Source organism: Orycteropus afer, unplaced genomic scaffold, assembly GCF_000298275.1.
Source record: "Orycteropus afer afer isolate SDZICR_OR568_19922 unplaced genomic scaffold, OryAfe1.0 scaffold00103, whole genome shotgun sequence".
Classification (NCBI taxonomy): Eukaryota; Metazoa; Chordata; class Mammalia; order Tubulidentata; family Orycteropodidae; genus Orycteropus; species Orycteropus afer.
In genome coordinates, this window is record NW_006921690.1 from 3,170,905 (window position 1) to 3,189,680 (window position 18,776).

The 18,776-nt window shown below is 38.3% G+C and overlaps 1 protein-coding gene across 1 annotated transcript in view; it reads right to left on the minus strand.

The window, feature by feature from the left end:
• The window catches only part of PDHX (pyruvate dehydrogenase complex component X), a 78,950-nt gene that overhangs the window by 56,373 nt on the left and 3,801 nt on the right, over nt 1–18,776 (minus strand). Inside the window, exons 2-3 of the mRNA XM_007943307.2 lie at nt 18,106–18,186; nt 2,699–2,799 (exon numbers count right to left, since the gene is read on the minus strand). Coding sequence (XP_007941498.2) covers nt 2,699–2,799; nt 18,106–18,166 — 162 coding nt within the window. The 5' untranslated portion in view covers nt 18,167–18,186. The remainder of the gene's footprint in view (nt 1–2,698; nt 2,800–18,105; nt 18,187–18,776) is intronic.

An 18,776-nucleotide genomic window follows, 5' to 3' on the forward strand; every position in this document is an offset into this window, starting at 1 on the left:
CTCCACTTTATTATGAAAAAAGGAGCTCTGGTAGCATAGTGCCTAAGGCACTTAACTGCTAACCAAAAGGCTGGTGGTTCAAACCCGCCAGCCACTCCTCGGAAGGAAGACTGCGCAATCTACTTCCATAGTGATACTGCCTTGGCAACCCAAGGAGGAGTCACTATGAGTCAGGTCCAACTCAAAAGCACATAAGAACAAAAACAACATTATGAAGAAAAAAACAGAGAGAAATTAAGAAATTTGCTAATCATCACATACCTATTAAGTGACAAAGGTTATTAGCTATATGCTTTTATTAGCTTTAGGTAGCACTGTGACTCCAGAGACTAAAGTCTTAGGTGCTATACCTTAAAAAACCAAACCATTGCCAATGGGTAGATTCCAACCATAGGAACCCTATACGACAGAGTAGAACTGCCCTAAAGTGTTTCCAAGGCTGTAATCTTTATGGAAGCAGACAGCTATATCTTTCTTCTGTAGAGTAGCTGGTGGGTTTGACTTGTTGATCTTTTGGTTCTCAGACAAGTGCTTTAACCACTGTGCCACCAATCACACTATTTATTAAATGTTCTGGAAGTAGAGAACTAAATATGCTGGTTGGCTTCCCTAGTGACTATATCACACAACTCTAAATAGTTAAGCTTTAAGCATTTTATTGTACTCATATTTCACATAAACTTTAATTTTCCATTATGAAAACGGCATACACACACATTATAGAAAATTTTAAAAATATAGAAAAATAAAAAAAAAAGTGAGGTGGTATGATTCATTTCCACTCCCCAAAGACAAACACTTTACATTTTCATACCATTCTCTTCTACTATTTTCTGTATTTATGTTTTTCTTTAACCTCCTACATGACTGTAAGCATTGCACCAATACAACTTCAAAAGCATTTTCCCAAAATTTTGGAACTTTTATTAATATATAACATACATTAAAATCACATTTTTTTCCTAGAAATAATTTTTAATGGCTATATGATATTCTAGGAGCTCTGTGGCATAGTGCCTAAAACATTTGACTGCTAACCAGAAGGCTGGAGGTTCAAACCCACCAGCTACTCCTCCGAAGGAAGATTGGGCAATCTACTTCTGTAGACATACCACCTTGGAAACCCAAGGAGGGATTGCTATGATGGACTCGATGCAGTGAGTTTGCTATGGTTTTGGTTTTTATGTGATATTTCACATTTTATTGCTATTTAGGCAACCACTGATACTGCTAGACATTTTGGTTTAAGAGCTGTACTAGTGTCTACTCCTAGTAATACCTTTAGAATATTCAAGTTGTAGCTTCCTATTTTTAGTTGTTATAAAGCAAAGACTTCCAACAGAAGAATATTCAAAATTATTGCATATACTATACTTTTGGAGGAGCTCTGGTGGCACGATAGTTAAGCACTTGGCTGCTAAGTGACGGTCACTGGTTTGAACCCACCCAGCAGCTCTGCAGGAGAAGACCTGGTGATCTGCTCCCATAAAGATTATAGCCTAAAAAACCCAATGGAGCAGTACTAATCTGTCCTACAGGGTCTCTAAGAGTCATAACTGACTCAACGTCACACAACATTAAAATATTGATCTAAGGTAAATTTCTTTCATGTTGCTAGATTCACAAACATATTTTCCATGAAAAAAGCTCATGGAACAGAAAATATTCTATCTAAAGATAAGATGTTCAATTCAATTATATTCAAATAAGTGAACTATTCTATAAACATATGTTTTATGACACAGATATTAAATAATTAGGAAAAATGTCCAAATCGTAAGAATGAGTAATTACTGAAACAGGCAACTGACAGTGGCAATGAAATCTATAGACAACTTTCACAGGACAACTTAAAAATGGCTTTGCTTGAAGACAAGAAATGAATGGACAATTACTTTACACACTTCCAGTCTTGTGAGGCCTTGGGTTTTATGAAGATAGGTTTCTTGTTTTCATGTGATGGGAGTAAAACATTCCTTTTTATTTTACCAACTAAAAACTTTGAAATTTCTAGCTCTAAGCATTAATATAGTTACTTCTTTGTCTTCAGATTCCACCTCAAATAGCTTTATCTCATCTCCCAGGTCAGAATGCTTCTCCTTCTCTGCTAAGAAACCCAAATTACTGAATATCATTGTCACAGTTGTAATAGTTTTATACTGTTTATCATCATTGGCTATTATTAAATCTTAATACTAGAACATTTTAAACATTTGAATTAACAATGTTCTAAATACACCTATTCCTCACTTATCAACTATCTCATTATCTGACATTTTGCATTTAAGACAACAGTAAAAAATTTACTATCCAACTATTTTGTGTGTTAACAATGTATGTTTGACAGTAACAGATGCCAAGGTGCAAGGTGAGAGTAACGCTGCTGGCTGTGATGGTTAAGGTTTTGTGTCAGCTTGGTTGGGCCATGATTCTCAGTGGCTTGGCAATTATGTAATGACGTAATTTAGCAATTATGTCTGATGTATTCATTCTCCATTTTGTGATCTGATGTGGTCATCCTCCATTTTCACATAATGTCAATTTTCACATAACAAACTGGTCTTTGGAATGTAACCATATTGTTAAGTGAGGAGTGGGCATAGTAAATAAAATAACACTATAAACAAAGAGATTTCATTTCAAGTAACGTTAATATTTAAGAAATATTCTATAGAAAATGATCAAAATTAAAACATACCACTATTTTGGCCAAGATGCCATCATCACCTGCATCTAAGGTAACCACAGCTTTGTCAGTCTCGATTTCACATAATGCATCTCCAGCACTCACTGCTTCACCTATAAAACAAGAGTATGTTTGTTTGGGTTTTAAATATATGAATATCTATATATGGAGTGTGTATATGAATAATAAACACCAAAATGTTCAGAAGCTATTTTTAGGCTGCAGAATTATAAATATGTGTGTTTGTACGTATGCATGTATGTATGTTTGTATTTTCCAGCTCTATAATGGACATAAAGGAGCTCTGGTAGCATAGTGCCTAAGGCACTTGACTGCTAACCAGAAGGCTGGCAGTTCAAACCCACCAGCCACTCCTCAGAAGGAAGATGGGGCAATCTACTTCCATAGTGATACTGCCTCAGAAACCCAAGGAAGGGTCACAATAAGTTGGGTCCGACTTGACGGCACATAACAACAGCAGCAACATAATGGACATAAATTTCAATTTGTTTTGAGAAAAAATATGCTATTACAAAGATCACTGAATATTAAAAATAAAATCACTTTTAGAGATGACAGCAATGAAGGCATATCCTCCCCAGAACAAATCAATGCCAGACCCCACATTTTTTAATATACTTTTACTATTCTAGGTAGAAAAAATTTTTAAATCAATAGCACTTCTGGGTTAACATGGCAGGGTGAGTTAAGAAACCTTGTCAGTACCACATACACAGTATAAATGAGAACAGCATAAAAAGAGAAAATAAAAGACGTATGTGAGGTCAAATAAATATTTCTGCACAACGAAAACAGTATATGGAACTCAAAAATGATGAGCAGGACCTGAAGCTACAGACTTGCTGGTCTCTGGGTCTAGAAGCAGGTTTGAGGAATGGGGCTTATTTGGAGGAAAGAGAATTAAAAGTAGCCTGCTGGAGACAGGTGCCTCAAATCAGATTCACTACTTAAAGCTAGGATCAGGCCAGGGTTTCTCTACTCATGATAAAAAGAGACAAGATAGGCAATCAAAACCTGTTAAACAGGGCTATGACTTCAATCAGAAACTGCAGGTCTAGGAGATGGGAGACAAAAACATGGCCTCAGTACTAGGAATGGAGCCAAGCACGGCCTCAGTACTAGAATGGAGCCAAGCCATCCTCTGGGTCCATAACTGTATCTCCCAATATCCCTAATATCTCTAGCAAAATTCCTACACTAGGGAGTGGGAGAAGGGGAGAGTGAGGTATGAGGTGAGAAGAAAGACACTGAAGCAAAGTAAAAAAATCTTTCACTCAAAAACCTTTTCTAAAACAAAATTCTAAAATCAATGAAGAACTCTAATGCTAAGAAAGGAAGTTATAAAATCAATAACTGGAAAAGAAATGTATTTCAGATGTAATTAATTTAGTGCAATATGCCAAAGATTTAAAAGTATCTTGTGGATGTTCAAAGAAATAAATGAAGGTAAAAAACCATTATGGGAATAAGAAATTATAAAGAAACCCCTCCCCCCCAAAAAAAGGTACAGAAATGTAACATACACACACACACACACACACACACACCCTCATATTGAGAGTTAAGAAGTTTAGAATAGTGGTTATCTTTGGGAGTGTATTAACTAGGTGGGGGCATGAGAAGTCTTGTGGTTTGCTAGAAGTGTTCTATATCTTGATATAGTGCTAACATGAGTATATGGGCATGTAAAAACTCACTGAGCTATAAACTTCATGTAAGTTATACCTCAATAAAAAATAAATAGAAAAGGGAAGAGTATAAAACTGCTTAAATATGAATCCTTATTATACACACTGTAGAGAAACTGCAGACAATCAATAATAAAAACACAATCTTAAAAGCCATCAGAGGGAGGAAAAAAAACAGATTACCTCAAAGAAATGACAGACTGAGAGCAACTTGTCAGTAGCTGCAATAAAGTAAAAATATCTTCCAAGCAATAAGGAAAAATAACTGTCTAGAATTTTATATATGCAGCCAAGCCATCATTCAAGAAATAAGGGAAATGTATTTTTTAGATATATGAAGGCACCACCTATTCATGATCACTAAAAGAGCTATTTTAAGATGTAGTCCATCAAGAAGAAAAGTGGACAGAGGAATATGGGAAATATGTTACCACAGAAATTGATAATAGGTTAATGATTAGACACAAAGAAGATAGTAAGTATAAAAAAAGAGTAAAACTAAAACTACAAAAAACAATCAAACAAATAAGGGAATGTTCAGATGATAAAGCATGCTAAGAATTTTGATATAGTTAGGAGGAAAAGAACTGAGTAATTCAAAATTTTACTGATAAAGTATAGTGAAATATATATTCTAAAACCTCAAAAGTATACACATAAATAAGATCTATAGCATTCAAAAGAACAGAGGAAAAATGTAAAATAACAAAAAGCATCTAATTGAAGACAAGCACATGAAAGGAAAAAAACAAAACATAAAAAATGGTAGAAATATATCAATAGTTGCAATAAATATAAAATGGATTCAAATCACCTATTAAAACTTAGATTATCAAAATGAATACAAAAAAAAAAAAAAAATCTAGGTAAATGTCACTTACAAGAGGCAGGCCTAAAATAAAACAGAAAAATTTCCAAATAAAGGGGCAGAAAACATATAACACAGAAACACACATCCCTCAAACACACGCCAAAAACAGCCATGACAGCAATAATAATGGGGGCATTCAATAGGAAGACATGAAGGAAAACCTACACAACTAAGTGAAAAATATGCTCTGATGGTTAACTGAACAGAAATGACTTCATTCTACACCAAAACCAAAAAAACTCACTGCCGTCAAGTTGATTCCAACTCACTATGATCCCTCTCTGGGTTTTTGAGGCGGTATTTCTACGGAAGTAGATTGCCTGGTCTTCCTTTCAAGGAGTGGCTGCTGGGTTTGAACCACTAGCCTTCTGGTTAGCAGTCAAATGCCTTAGGCATTACGTCTCCAGAGCTCCCCATTCTATACCAAGATATTCAAATAGATGGTTACATGATATCCTCAATTAAAACAGCTCTTACATTTTGTTGCACTGTCCAAAATCAAATGTTCAATTGCCACAGAGGCTAGTGGCTACATCTGACAGCTCAGATAGAACATTTCCATCATTCCAGAAGGTTCTATTGAATAGTACTATACTGTAAAATTCCATTCACAAATCTAAAATCCTGGTATAACACAAATATTAACAATAAATGTAAAGAAGTATGATAATGGGATATTATTCCACAGTAAAAGATACGAATTCCTGATACATGGTACAACATGAATAAACTGAAAACCATGCTAAATGAAAGAAGTCACAAAAGACTACCTACTGTATGATTCTATTTACATAAAATGTCCAGGAAAGGGAATTATTGAGAGAGAGAGCAGATCAGAATTGTTAAGGTCACAGATGGAGAGAAAGGTGATCTGTAACCAGGAACCAGGAACCTTTTTGGGGAAATGGAAATGTTCCACAGCTAGACAGTGGTGATAGTTGCACAATTCAATACTGTTGCTAAAACCCACTGAATTGTACAATTAAAAGGGTAAATTATTTGGTTATGTAAATTATACCTCAATAAAGTTGTTAAAAGAGTATTATACTGAAGGAAAACAATGAAGCTGTTGGAAATGTACTTTTCAATTTTCATTTTTTTAATTTCAGCACCATAAACAAGTACAAATTCCCAGAAATAACAGAAACAAAAGCCACTTCTATAGAAGGAGCAGGGCCATATAACTCTTTAGTGGCACCTAGTGGCACAGATAATAAAGCTTCCTTGAAAACAGTTTTACTTCTGAATTTTATACAATAGTATATATACTAAGACTTGCACAAAACTATCAGCCACTCCTCAGAAGGAAGGTTGGGCAATCTACTTCTGTAGTGATACCACCTTGGAAACCCAAGGAGGGGTTGCTATAAGTCGAGGTCCAACTCAACGGCACGTAACAACAACAACATCATCTGAAATATTAAAAATTCCCAGTAAAGTAACAAAAGTAATGCTTACAAAGAAGGACGTTATCTGAGGGATAACACCAACAGCAGCAGCAGCCAGCATTGCTGATTACACATTGAACCAGGTATGATCCAAGGAGCTCTGGCAGTGCAGTGCCTAAGGCATTTGACTGCTAACCAGAAGGCTGGTGGATCAAACCCACTAGCCACACCTCAGAAGGAAGGTTGGGCAATCTACTTCCGTAGTGATACCGCCTTGAAAACCCAAGGAGAGGTCACTAAAAGTCAGATCTGACTTGACAGCAATGAGTTTGGGTTTTTTTGGTTAGGTATGATCCAGACACTGTATGGCCAAATACTTTACCGAATTACTGCAGCCAGGTTTTGTTCCACAGTGCTTAAGTATCTCAAGAAGAAAAAAAAAATGTTTCCATGCCCTCAAATATTCTCTCACAAAAGAGGGTACCAGAATATTTTTTCCTTTTTGTTACTTCGTTTAGCAGATCTGACCTTTCACTTAATGAAAAATAAACTATATCCACTTCAACTAAAGTGAAAGTAATTAAAGCATACTCTTTTCCTGCAAAATAATGAACTTTTACTAAAGACGTAGAATAACAGCTCAATTCACACATCAAGAGATTTTGAAATTGTGGGGTTATCTAACATTTTCTAAATATTTTCTCTTTATAATGCATATTTTCACTTAATCCTTAGACTGAAATGTAGTATTCTAACCTCATTATAAAACTAATTAAACTAGCAAAGATGGAAATAATTTATAGAATATTGTATTAAATGCTGCCATGACTTAAAAGAAAAAAGAAACTGAGTTATCAATTTCTGAGGCCATGAGGTACCTTACATTTCATCTAGCTCAACTCACTCCCAGATATTTCATGGGAGAGTAGGAACTCCAAAGGACAAACCATGATTCCTAGTTCTTTTCATTGTGCCCCTATTCCTTGGCTTTTTATCTGATCACACACTACGGTATAGTAAATTACTTAGTGTGGCTTTTCTAGCCATAAGTCTTTGTCAACTCTGTGGTGGAATTTGCTGTGAGCAACTGAGGAGCTCTTGATTGTAAAAGTTATCCACCTGGGGTATTTCTGTTGGGTACAACACAAAGCGATGTTCTGGGAGGTTCCTGCTCTTTCTCAGGTGCTTAGAATTCTGATGTTATGATTGGTTAGTTTGGCCACTCTGCCAGGCTCAAAAAGAGGCCTCCTAGAGTAGCATAGTGGCTAAGGCACTTGACTGCTAATCAGAAGGCAAGCGGTTCAAACCCACCAGCCACTCCTCGGAAGGAAGGTTGGGCAATCCTACTTCTGTAGTGATACTGCCTCAGAAACCCAAGGAGGGGTCGCTATGAGTCAGGGATGACTCGACGGCACATAACAACAACAGAGGCAGAAGAAGTCTCTCTCTGACTGCTGGTTGAGGAAGACATGCTGCTGAAAGAGACACACCCTCCTGAGAGACATGCACTGCTGGGAAAGAGACACAAGAGACATGCATTGCTGAGTGAGACACTGAGGGACACTCACTGTTGGGAGAGAGACTGTGGGCTGGGAGAGAGACTGAGCATTTTTCCTGAACTTGAATTATAGCCTGATGCTTCCTTAATAAACCTCATAATCTGGGAGTTCTGTGTGGCCACTGCAGTGAATTATTGAACCCAGGAAAGAGGTGGTGGGTGCTTTGGGGAAGAATGGTTGGTGTCAGGGTTGGTGAAAGGGCTGGAGAGAGGCAGCATGTCTGGCCTCACAGTAATGGGCCTTGGGCTACTGATGATGATTCTGTCTTCCTCCTGTGCGGTTAGAGGAGGTCAGAAGATGTGGCCTCCTTGCCCTTTTATAAACACACACACACACACACACACACGCTCATACACATATCATCATTAAAAGTAGTTGTAAACTATAAAATCTCAGATTTCCAAAAAACCTTAAAGGCCTGTATGATCAATCTGCTGCCCACAGACTTAGGACCACAGCTGGGGGACATCTAGGACAATTGGCATAACACAGTCCACAAAGACAATGTTATCCATTCTAAAAAACTTGTGAGCAGCCATCTAAGAGGCAACTACTGGTCTCTCCCTGTCGAGAGCAAAGAAGAGTGAAAAAAATCAAAGACTCAAGGAAACAACTAGTCCAAAGGACTAATGAGCCATGCAAACCACAGCCTCCAGTACCCTGAGACAGAAGAACTAGATGGCGTCCGGCTACCACTATCAACAGCTCTGATCAGGATCATAATAGAAGGCACTGGATGGAAAGACAGGAAAACAAAAAGTAGAACTAAAAATCATAAAAAAGACCAGACTTACTTGTTTGGTAGAGATTAGTGGAAGCCCTGAGACTGTGGCCCTTACATACCCATAAAGCCTGGAACTAAACCATCCCAGATCAACTTTCAGCCAACCAACAGACAGGTCTATAAAGTGAAAAATAACACCAGAAGGAATGTACTCCTCAGTATAATCAACCATATAAGATCGAAAGTGTAGCATTTTCCCCAAAATAAAGTTCAGAGGACAGGAATAGGCAGGAAAGAGGACAAATGGAAACAGGGAACCCATGGAGGGAGTGGGAAGAGTGCTCTTACACTGAGGGGGTTGCAACCAATGTCATGAAACAAAATGTGTATAAATTGTTGAATGGAACACTAACTTGGTACATAAACTTTCACCCAAATTACAATTTAAAAAAATAACAAACTGCTGCCTACTGAAGGTTATAAGATCATTTTATGGCCTTAGCTTAAAAATGCACTGTATTCAATCCAACTGTACTCCAATTGAATACAATCTTCTTTTTCATGAAAAAATTTCCATCCTTTTAATGTTTAAGGGTCTAAACTCATTGTTTTATATTAATAAAGATCACAAGATATTGCAAAAAAGACTCCATAGCTAATAGAACAGTGTGTAAAAAGTATTGTCTGTCAGAATACACATTTGCTGTTAACAAATGTACCAAATTACCATAAATGTACCAAGCACCAGACATACTTAGACATTAACAGTCAAAGCCATGTATGCAGTATACACATGTTAATAAAAAACAAAAACAAATTACACTCAGAAGAGGCACAATTAAATCAGGTAAAAATGAATTTCTATGGTAACAAAGAAGATGATGAGATTAAAATAGTAAGAAGTCAGTGAATCACGGAGAAAGAACCAAGGATTAAGACCGTGCTCGATTATTTATAGTAAATTAGTAAACAAGCTTTCGTCCTCAGCGGGAAGAACAGGGAACTTTAAGAGCAATCTAAAGGAAACATGCTCTGCAGGCTTAGAATATATCCTGCCCTATATGAAAATAGCACTTTGCAATAAAAGTGAAAAAGGAAAAGAATGATGAGATAATACATTTCCTGACTTTTATCATACTGTCCTTATTCTAATAAGAGTGACTAACTTATCAGATTGCCAGCGAGCTGGAAGTCTGGAAGATAAATGTGGCCCAAAGAACCTTCTTATCTATTTCCCTATCAGGTCTCAAATATGAAGAAATTTAATCTTTTTATAATAATCTCTAAAAGGCTGTTCTGTGTCTGAGTCATTATTTAATGATACCAACACCCTGTCACATTGAATGTGGAAATAGCCAAAGTTCTATAAGTCATCAGGGAAAGAAGCCTAAAAATAGGTTCCAACTGATTATATTATTTATAAAGGTAAAACATTCTTAGATACTGATAATTACTTTAAAAGACGACAGCAGCCATGCAGAAAGAGCCAACTGCTCAAAGTGCCTGCTGATGAAAAGTTCAACTTTCATTTATAGGACATGTCATTCTTAAATTCAGAAAACTTCCTTGCCATTTTTTTCTTTCAATATTACTTCTCTCTCATTCTTTCTCCTTCTGGAACTCTTCCTATTAATTAGGGATGATTCTCATTTTATCCTTCATGTCTTGTAACTTCCCTTTCTTATTTTCCACTGCTATGTCTTTCTGTGCTGCATTCAAGTAATTTATTCAGATTGCTCTTCAGTTCACAAATTTTTTGTTCAGTGAGATCTAATTGTACTTTGCAGAGTAATGAACTACTTAATATGGCCTTTACAGTCTTTGTAACTCCCACCAAACAACTGGGTGGGACTATCCAAAATTAGGTGCTTGTGGCTCATCTAGGGGACTGGACAGCTTGCTTATAAGGTGTTCTGGTGACCTAGTGCCGCTCTGACAAGAATATACCACAAATGGGATGGCCTTAACAAACAGAAGTTTATTCTCTCACTATTTGGAGGCTTTAAGTTCAGGTTCAAAGTGCCAGGCTCTAGGGACTGGGTGAAAGCCCCTCAACCCTGGGGTCTAGTTCTGCCTCCTACTCCCAGACCACTGGAAGAAAATGGCTTTTCTTCATTCAGACAGCTGCTGGCTGCTGAGGCTAACAAGCCCAAGGTTGACAAGTAAAAAGGCACAGTTCCGATGTTACCAAACCACATGGCAGTTCATTAATTTAAGTCCACTGTAAGTCCCAATGTTGGCAAAGCATGGCAAGCTGCTGAACAACGACATGGCTACATACAGGCTCCAAGTGTCCCATAAGCTAGAAACCATTTCCAAAGCTGCTTCTTATATACAGGAAGCAGACCACATACCCAAAGCAGCTACTCAGCTGCTTGTGGTAGATCCCACCATGGAGCTGATTGCCAGTCTCATCAACCAGCCACTCAACCAGGCCCAGCCAAGTTGACACAAAAACATAACCACCATATGAGGTAAATAAAGTGCATGGCTTCCTTATGGTGGTGGGCTATACAAATAAGGTGTATGGAACCCAAATGAGGGGATTGGTCAGTTTTGCCATCCACTAGGCTTAAAATGAGCCATCCCAGAGGTAGGAAGGGGGGAGTCACTACCACCAGGGAAGACCTGAGAGCAGAGTTTATCCTTTGGAACCAGGGCCCCTGTGTTGAGAACCTCCTAGATCCAGAAGACAAAGAGTTGTAATACCAGAGACAAGAGAGAGTGAGAAGAAGTGGCAGAGAAACCAAGACACCCGCAGGAGACAGCACAGTGGGCTTCTTGGCCCATGGAGCATGAAAGTTAAGCACCTTTGGACTAGAGCCTTACTGGTGGAACGGGGTGCCTCTGGGCAATATCGGCAGAACTAAAAGAGCTTTGTAACACTTGCCCCAGCAGGGCAGATGCTAAGCCAACGGACTGCACAGAGAGAGACCTGCCTGCAGGCACAGCTGAGAAGAGGCTGTCCAGATAGAACTGTATCCTGAGTCGTTTCTAATCCTGAATTGTACTGTTACCTCCCTAGTGTGATAGTTGGAGCTGTGTCTCAACTTGGCTGAACCACAATTCTGTGTGACTTAAGCTGTTGTGATATGGTTATTCCCACGATGGGATCAGATGATTATGTTCTGAGCAGCCAATCTGTTGAAAGGGAGTTTCCCTAGGGGTGTGGCCTGCTTCCAGTATATCTATGGACATCCTGGGAAAAGAGACATTCTTCTGTGGATCGGGATTCTGTTGTGCTGCCTACAACTGTCCGTGAGTGAACAATCCTGGAGATCTTGGATTCATCATTCACTGGAGTCAACGGCCGGTGTACTACCTGCCAGCCTTGAGCTCCTCAGCCCCTGCAGCTGCAAGAGTCAGGAAAAGCCTCCAGCTTGATGTTCTTGGCCCATGGAGCATGAAAGTTAAGCACCTTTGGACTAGAGCCTTCCTGGTGGAACGCGGTGCCTCTGGGCAATATCGGCAGAACTTTGGACTTGCTAGCTTCTGTAAGTGTGTGAGCCATCTTCCTAAGATAAATTTCTCTATATATATACATATATAAGCTTTACTGGTTTTGTTTCTCTAGAGAACCCAGTCTAAGTACAACCCATAATCCTGAGTATGGCAAGTTCTGTGTGGCTGCTGCAATGAATTATCCAACCCAGCAGGGACGTAGAGTGCCATGGGAGGGATGGTTGGTGTAAGAATTGGTAAAAAGTTAAAGAGAGGAGGCATGTCTGACTTCTGCCTCATAGGAATCAGCTTTGGGCTGGTGTTGATTCTCTCTCCCCCTGATGAAGTTACAGGAGGTCAGATGTCAACCCCCCATTCCATTCTTACACACTTTAACCCATCCTTTTTAATTTTAGAGACAGTATTTTCATTAGTAGTTCTACCTGCCATTTTGGAATCTGCCTGACTTATTGGACACGGACAGTTCTATTTCAATTTCTTTTTTTCACATGTTTATATTTACAGACATACATTTTTACGCAGCTAGTAATTTCAATGAACTGAAGTTCCTGAAGATCTAATCCTGCTGCTTATTATACCTACTGACTCATGTGCCTAGATGATTGTTCTATGTGCATTATTTGAGACTGTGAACTCTTAGTAAGTGAAGCTCTATCTGGGAATCTGGTGTGGCTTAGATTAGAAGCTCTGTCATTCTACAACAGTGGCTTCTGCTAACTAACCCAAGGGGAATTATCAGCCCTGGACTTTCTACTTCTGCCTGTGGGCTTCCAGAAAATGCAAGCACTATAAATTGGACCCAAAAAAAACTCATGAGGATAAGGCCCATGAGAAAGATTTTCAAGAGTAGGCATTCTGTTTCCATACAGACTCAAAGTCAAACAAGTAAGTCTGCTGTTATCTTATGGCATTACATTTCATTCATATGCAGACAACTCTCAAATTTCTATCTCCCAGTCAGACTTCATTCTTGAGAATTCATACAGCCCATTACCTATTGCCTACTTTCCCTTGAATGTCTAATAAGCAGCTCAAACTTCATCACATCCAAATCTGACCTAATTTCTCATTTCCCTCCCTGCAATAGCTCCCTACCCCCAAAAAACTTGCTCTCATCTCAGCAACTCTCAGAGGAGCACATGACTTCAATTTCCACTCACCACTCTTGACTTCCTTCTCTGCTGCTGATACTAGTGATTCCTTTCTTGTGTTAAACTTAATTTACATTAAAAAGATGTATTTTATAGTATTATATCCAGCAGTGAACAGAAGTCTTACCCCATCTGCTTAGATGGTCATACTGACTAGAAGTTCAAAGTTGGCTTTTCAAATGTGAGTAAGGAAAAGGGGCTTTTTCAATTGTCCTACAATTGTGCTGGAGGCACTCACTCGTTTATGCAAAAAACCCTGGAAGATGGCTATCTGACCAACCAAATGGAAATGATCCATATTTGTGCTGATTGCAAATAGAGGTGATCCAACAGAATGAAGAAATTATTCAATATCATTAATATCACACACAAATAATACTTTGCTGAAGATGACTCAAATATGGTGGCAGCAGTACATCTACAGGGAACTGCCAGAAATTCAACCTGGATTCAGAAGAGGGTCTGGAATGAAGGATGTCAATCATTGCTGGTGTCAGATGGTAGCTGAAAGTAAAGAATATCAGAAAGATGTTTACCTGAGATTTACTGACTATGAAAAAGCATTTGATTGTGTGGCTCATAATAAATTAAGGATAACACTGCAAAGAACGGAAATTCCAGAACACTTCATTGTTCTCATGAGGAACCTGTACATAGACCAAGAGGCAGTTGTTCAAAGAGAATTAGAGGATACTGCATGGTTTAAAATCAGGAAAGGTGTGCATGAGGGTTGCATCCTTTCACCATACTTACTCAATCGGTATGCTGAGCAAGTAATCTGAGAAGCTGGACTATATGAAGAAGAATATGGCATCAGGATTGGAGGAAGACTCATTAACAACCTGTGATATGCAGATAACACAACCTTACTTGCTGAAAATGAAGATGACTTAAAGCACTACTGATGAAGATCAAAGACTATAGCCTTCAGTATGGATTACACTTCAACATATAGAAAACAAAAATCTACAACTGGACCACTAAGCAATATCATGCTAAATGGATAAAAGATTGAAGTTCTCAGGAATTTCATTTTACTTGGATCCACAATCAACACTCATGGAAGCAGCAGTCAAGAAATCAGACATCATACTGCACTGGGCAAATGTGCTTCAAGAGTCTCATCCTCCTCAGGGGGCAGGAGAGTATGGAGGGATGGACACTGGGAAGAGGTAACTATGGGGAGGAAGTGGGAGGGGAGCTGTTGCATTGTGGTAAACTGTGGTCAATGACATGAGACAAAGTATATGTGAACTGCTGTATGGAAAGTGATTTTGCTCTATAAATCTTCACCCAAATCACAATTAAAAAAAAAAAAAAGAGTCTCATCCTCATATGCACGTGACAGCTGTTGTTGTTGTTATGTGCCGTTGAGTCAGACCCAACTCACAGCGACTCTTCCTTGGGTGTCCGAGGCAGTATCATATCATTACGGAAATAGATTGCCCAACCTTCCTTCTGAGGAGTGGCTGGTGGGCTTGAACCACCAGCCTTCTGGTTAGCAGTCAAGTGCCTTAGGCACTATGCTACCAGAGATCCTACGTGACAGCTAGACAATGAATAAGGAAGACCAGAGAAGAACAGATGCATTTGAATTGTGGCATTGGCCAAAAATATTGAATGTACCATTGATTGCTAGAAGAATGAACAAATTTGTCTTGGAGAAACTACAGCCAGAATCTCCTAGAAGTGAGAAAGGCCAGATTTTGTCTCACCTACTTTGGTCATGTTGTAAGTAAGGACCATGCCTACTGAAGGATATCATATTTGGCACAGCAAAGGGTCAGTGAAGAAAGGGAAGACCCTCAATGAGATGGATCAACACAGTGGCTGGGACGACAGGCCCAAGCACAGCAGTGATTATGAGAATGTCACAGGATCGGGCCGTGCTCCATTCTGTGGTACATAGGGTCGTTAGGAGTCAAAACCAACTTGACAGCACTTAACTACAGCAACAACTGAAATAACATAAGTCCTCCACTCCCCAGGTCATGTCCTTCACCTTGACTTGCTCTTTTCTCCTTACTTTCCCCTTTTAACAGTTGGTTCAACATTTCTACAGCCAATGCACTCCCACCTCTTCCTTGAATGAATGATATATGCTACATCACTTGTCTGTACCTTGGCTTTTTCACTGAAGATCACTCCAGAGCAGTATAAAGAGATACTCATTCCTTTCTATAGTTTTGAAATAGGTTATTCAACCAATTCTGTACTGATACACGTTTGGGCAGCTTCCATCTTTTGCTACTACAAGCAGCACTGCAATTAACATTCTCATCAATGTGTCTATTTTTGCAGTGTAACACTGAGATACATCCCTAGAAGTGTAACTGCTGGGCCAAAGGGTAAATATAAATGTAACTTTTCCGTATATTGTTAAATTCTCTTCCCTAGGGTTTAAATCAGTTAGCATTTCCTCCAGGGGCAGATGATCCAATAATAAGGTAAGCATGGGCTACCTGTACTTACTTACTAATCTCCAGTGAACAGTTTCACATGAAAAACAGGTGAAATTGTATACTACAGATTAGTAAGCAAGGACAAGGAAACTGTGCTTGCTTACCTTCATTACTGGGTACTCCATCCTTGTCTGGGATGGTAAATTTGAAAACAGGCTTTGATTCCATAGGAAGGTGCTGTGAGGTTGGGAGAGAGACAGATTGCAGCCATATCCAGAAGCAGAATCTTTGATATGGTTAAGAAAAAAAAAATGAAATTGTTCACTACATGTTAGCAAGTAAACATAACTAAGCCAGTGTTTACCTTGCTTATTGGGTAATCTAACACTAATTTCCTCCAATAATGTATGAGAATTTCTATCTCTCACCACAGCCTCAACAACAGAATAGATAGCTTGTCAAGCTTTAATTCCATCCATGTGCTTAGTGAGAAATGATTACTTCAGCATAGCATTAGTTTGTTGCTCTTGTTGTGAGGTTACACTGAGTTGATTTTTGACTCATAGTGACCCCATGTGACAGATTAGAACTACCTCAGATGGTTCTTATTGTTGTGACTGTTAGGTGCCGTCGAGTCGTTTCCGACTCACAGCAACGAAAACACCACCCGATCCTGCACCAGCTCTATGATCCTTGCTGTACTTGAGCCCATTGTCACAGCCACCGTGTCAATCCATCTCGCTGAAGGCCTTCCCCTTTTGTCCACCCTCTACCTTACCAAGCATTTAACTTAAGCATGGTTCTTAAGACTGTGATCTTTACAGGAGGACACTGCCAAGTTTTTGTCCCAGGGAGCAGCTGGGCAGGTTAGCAGCTGCGTGCTCAGCTTCTGCACCACCAGGGTGCCTTAGTACAAGTTTGCATATCTCCTATTGGTAGACAGGTTAGCATCTTTTCATGTGCTTAATGGGACACTGGCAATTCTTTTCCTGTGAACCATCTGTACATGTATATTGTCCATATTCCTATCAAGTTGATTCACAACTGTCTTACACTCTCTTTTTATGGATTTTAACCCTTTGTGATATCAATTGTAAATACCTTGTCCTGATGTGTCACTTTAAATGAACTTTTATTTTACCCATCATGCTTTTAGCCACACCAAAGTTATTTTTTTTATCACTAAATTTATCAATATTTTCCCTACTAATAGTTGTAGTTAGAGTGTTTATTCCACTTGCAGATCAGAAAAATTGACCAATGAATGTTTTACTTCCCCAGTACTAGTAAGGTTTCCTCTTTTTTTTGTAAGTGTCTGATTTATTTGCAGTTATCCTTGGCCTAGTGAAAGGAAAATCTAGTATTTCCTTCCTTTATATGTTATCAAATTTCCATTTGCATTTGTGTCTATTGCCTTATTTTTCTATTCAGTTCTACTAGTCTGTCTTTTTAAGCACCAATATCACCATTTTAATTTTGGGGCTTAATATGTTTTAATATCTACTAGGTCTACAATCCTTTCTCCACTGCTTTTCTTTTTGAGAGTTCTTCTGGTTGTTCTTACTTAATTTGTTCTTTCTAGTGAAATTTATAATCAATTGTTTAGCTTTAGGAAAAAAAATACACCTGGAATAATGATAAAGTTCTAAATTTACTTAAGAAGGAGTGATAGACTTGTTGTTGTTGTTGTTATGTGCTGTCGAGTCGGACTCCTCTTTGGGTTTCCGAGGCAGTATCACTACGGAAGTAGATTGCCCAACCTTCCTTCTGAGGAGTTGCTGGTGGGTTTGAACTGCCAGCCTTCTGGTTAGCAGTCAAGTACTTTAGGCACTACGCTACCAGAGCTCTTGATAGACTTGGGATATCGATAGACTTAGGATATTGAAATTAAAACCTAAGAACAAGAACTGAAACCTGGACCTAAGTCTGAAAATATTTCCCATTCTCTTCCAGTGAAAAGACACAGGCTGAACCCAGAAGATATTTCCTACATTACCAGGGGAAACGTTTACTAAACACACTTACATTAACTGGCAGAAGCACATTCATGTCATGTAGGTTTTTAAAAATTGATTCTAATATAATCAATTAGAAAAATAATCAAAATGATCAAATAACAAAGCACACAAGACATCAGTACAGTACTTGCCCACCTTCCTTTTTCAGCCACTTCACAATGTTCCCTTCTTCCATTGTAGGGGAGAGTGATGGCATCAGTATTTTAATAGGATCAACTGAAATGAAAAAAGAGAAAATTAGCCAGAAAAACACAATGCACCTCAGGAGGCATCAATAAATGACAAAATAAATTACTATCAAATTCTAGGTATATGACTGAGAAAGAGAATATTCCAAAGTCTAAAAGACTCCCAACTAGTCAAACTAAGCGTCCAATAAACAGTATGAAAACATGAAATTCTCAGTTTTTTTTTTTAAAAAAAACTCTTTTGAAGTACTTTCAATTCCTTTTTCATAGTTCCTAGTATTCAAAATGTACTTTCAAGCCAGTTACTTACTAGATTAATTAATGGAAAAAAAGGAATGATTTCCTGTTTTATTACTTCCTCTTCCCCCTTTTATCACTGAAACATATATATATATATATATGTTTTTTACAGGTAAAATGGTCAAGAGGAGGGAGGGAAACCAATAAAACCAAGGTTTTGATGTGATGACCTACGATAGAATAAGCAAGACTATATTTTAAAGAAATTTGTTTTTAATTTTCCTCTAACATTTCACTACTCAAAAATCAAATGTCCTTTCTAGTAAGTATGAAAGAAAAGAAAGATTTGTCTTGTCAAGGATGATCAGGCAAGAGGTC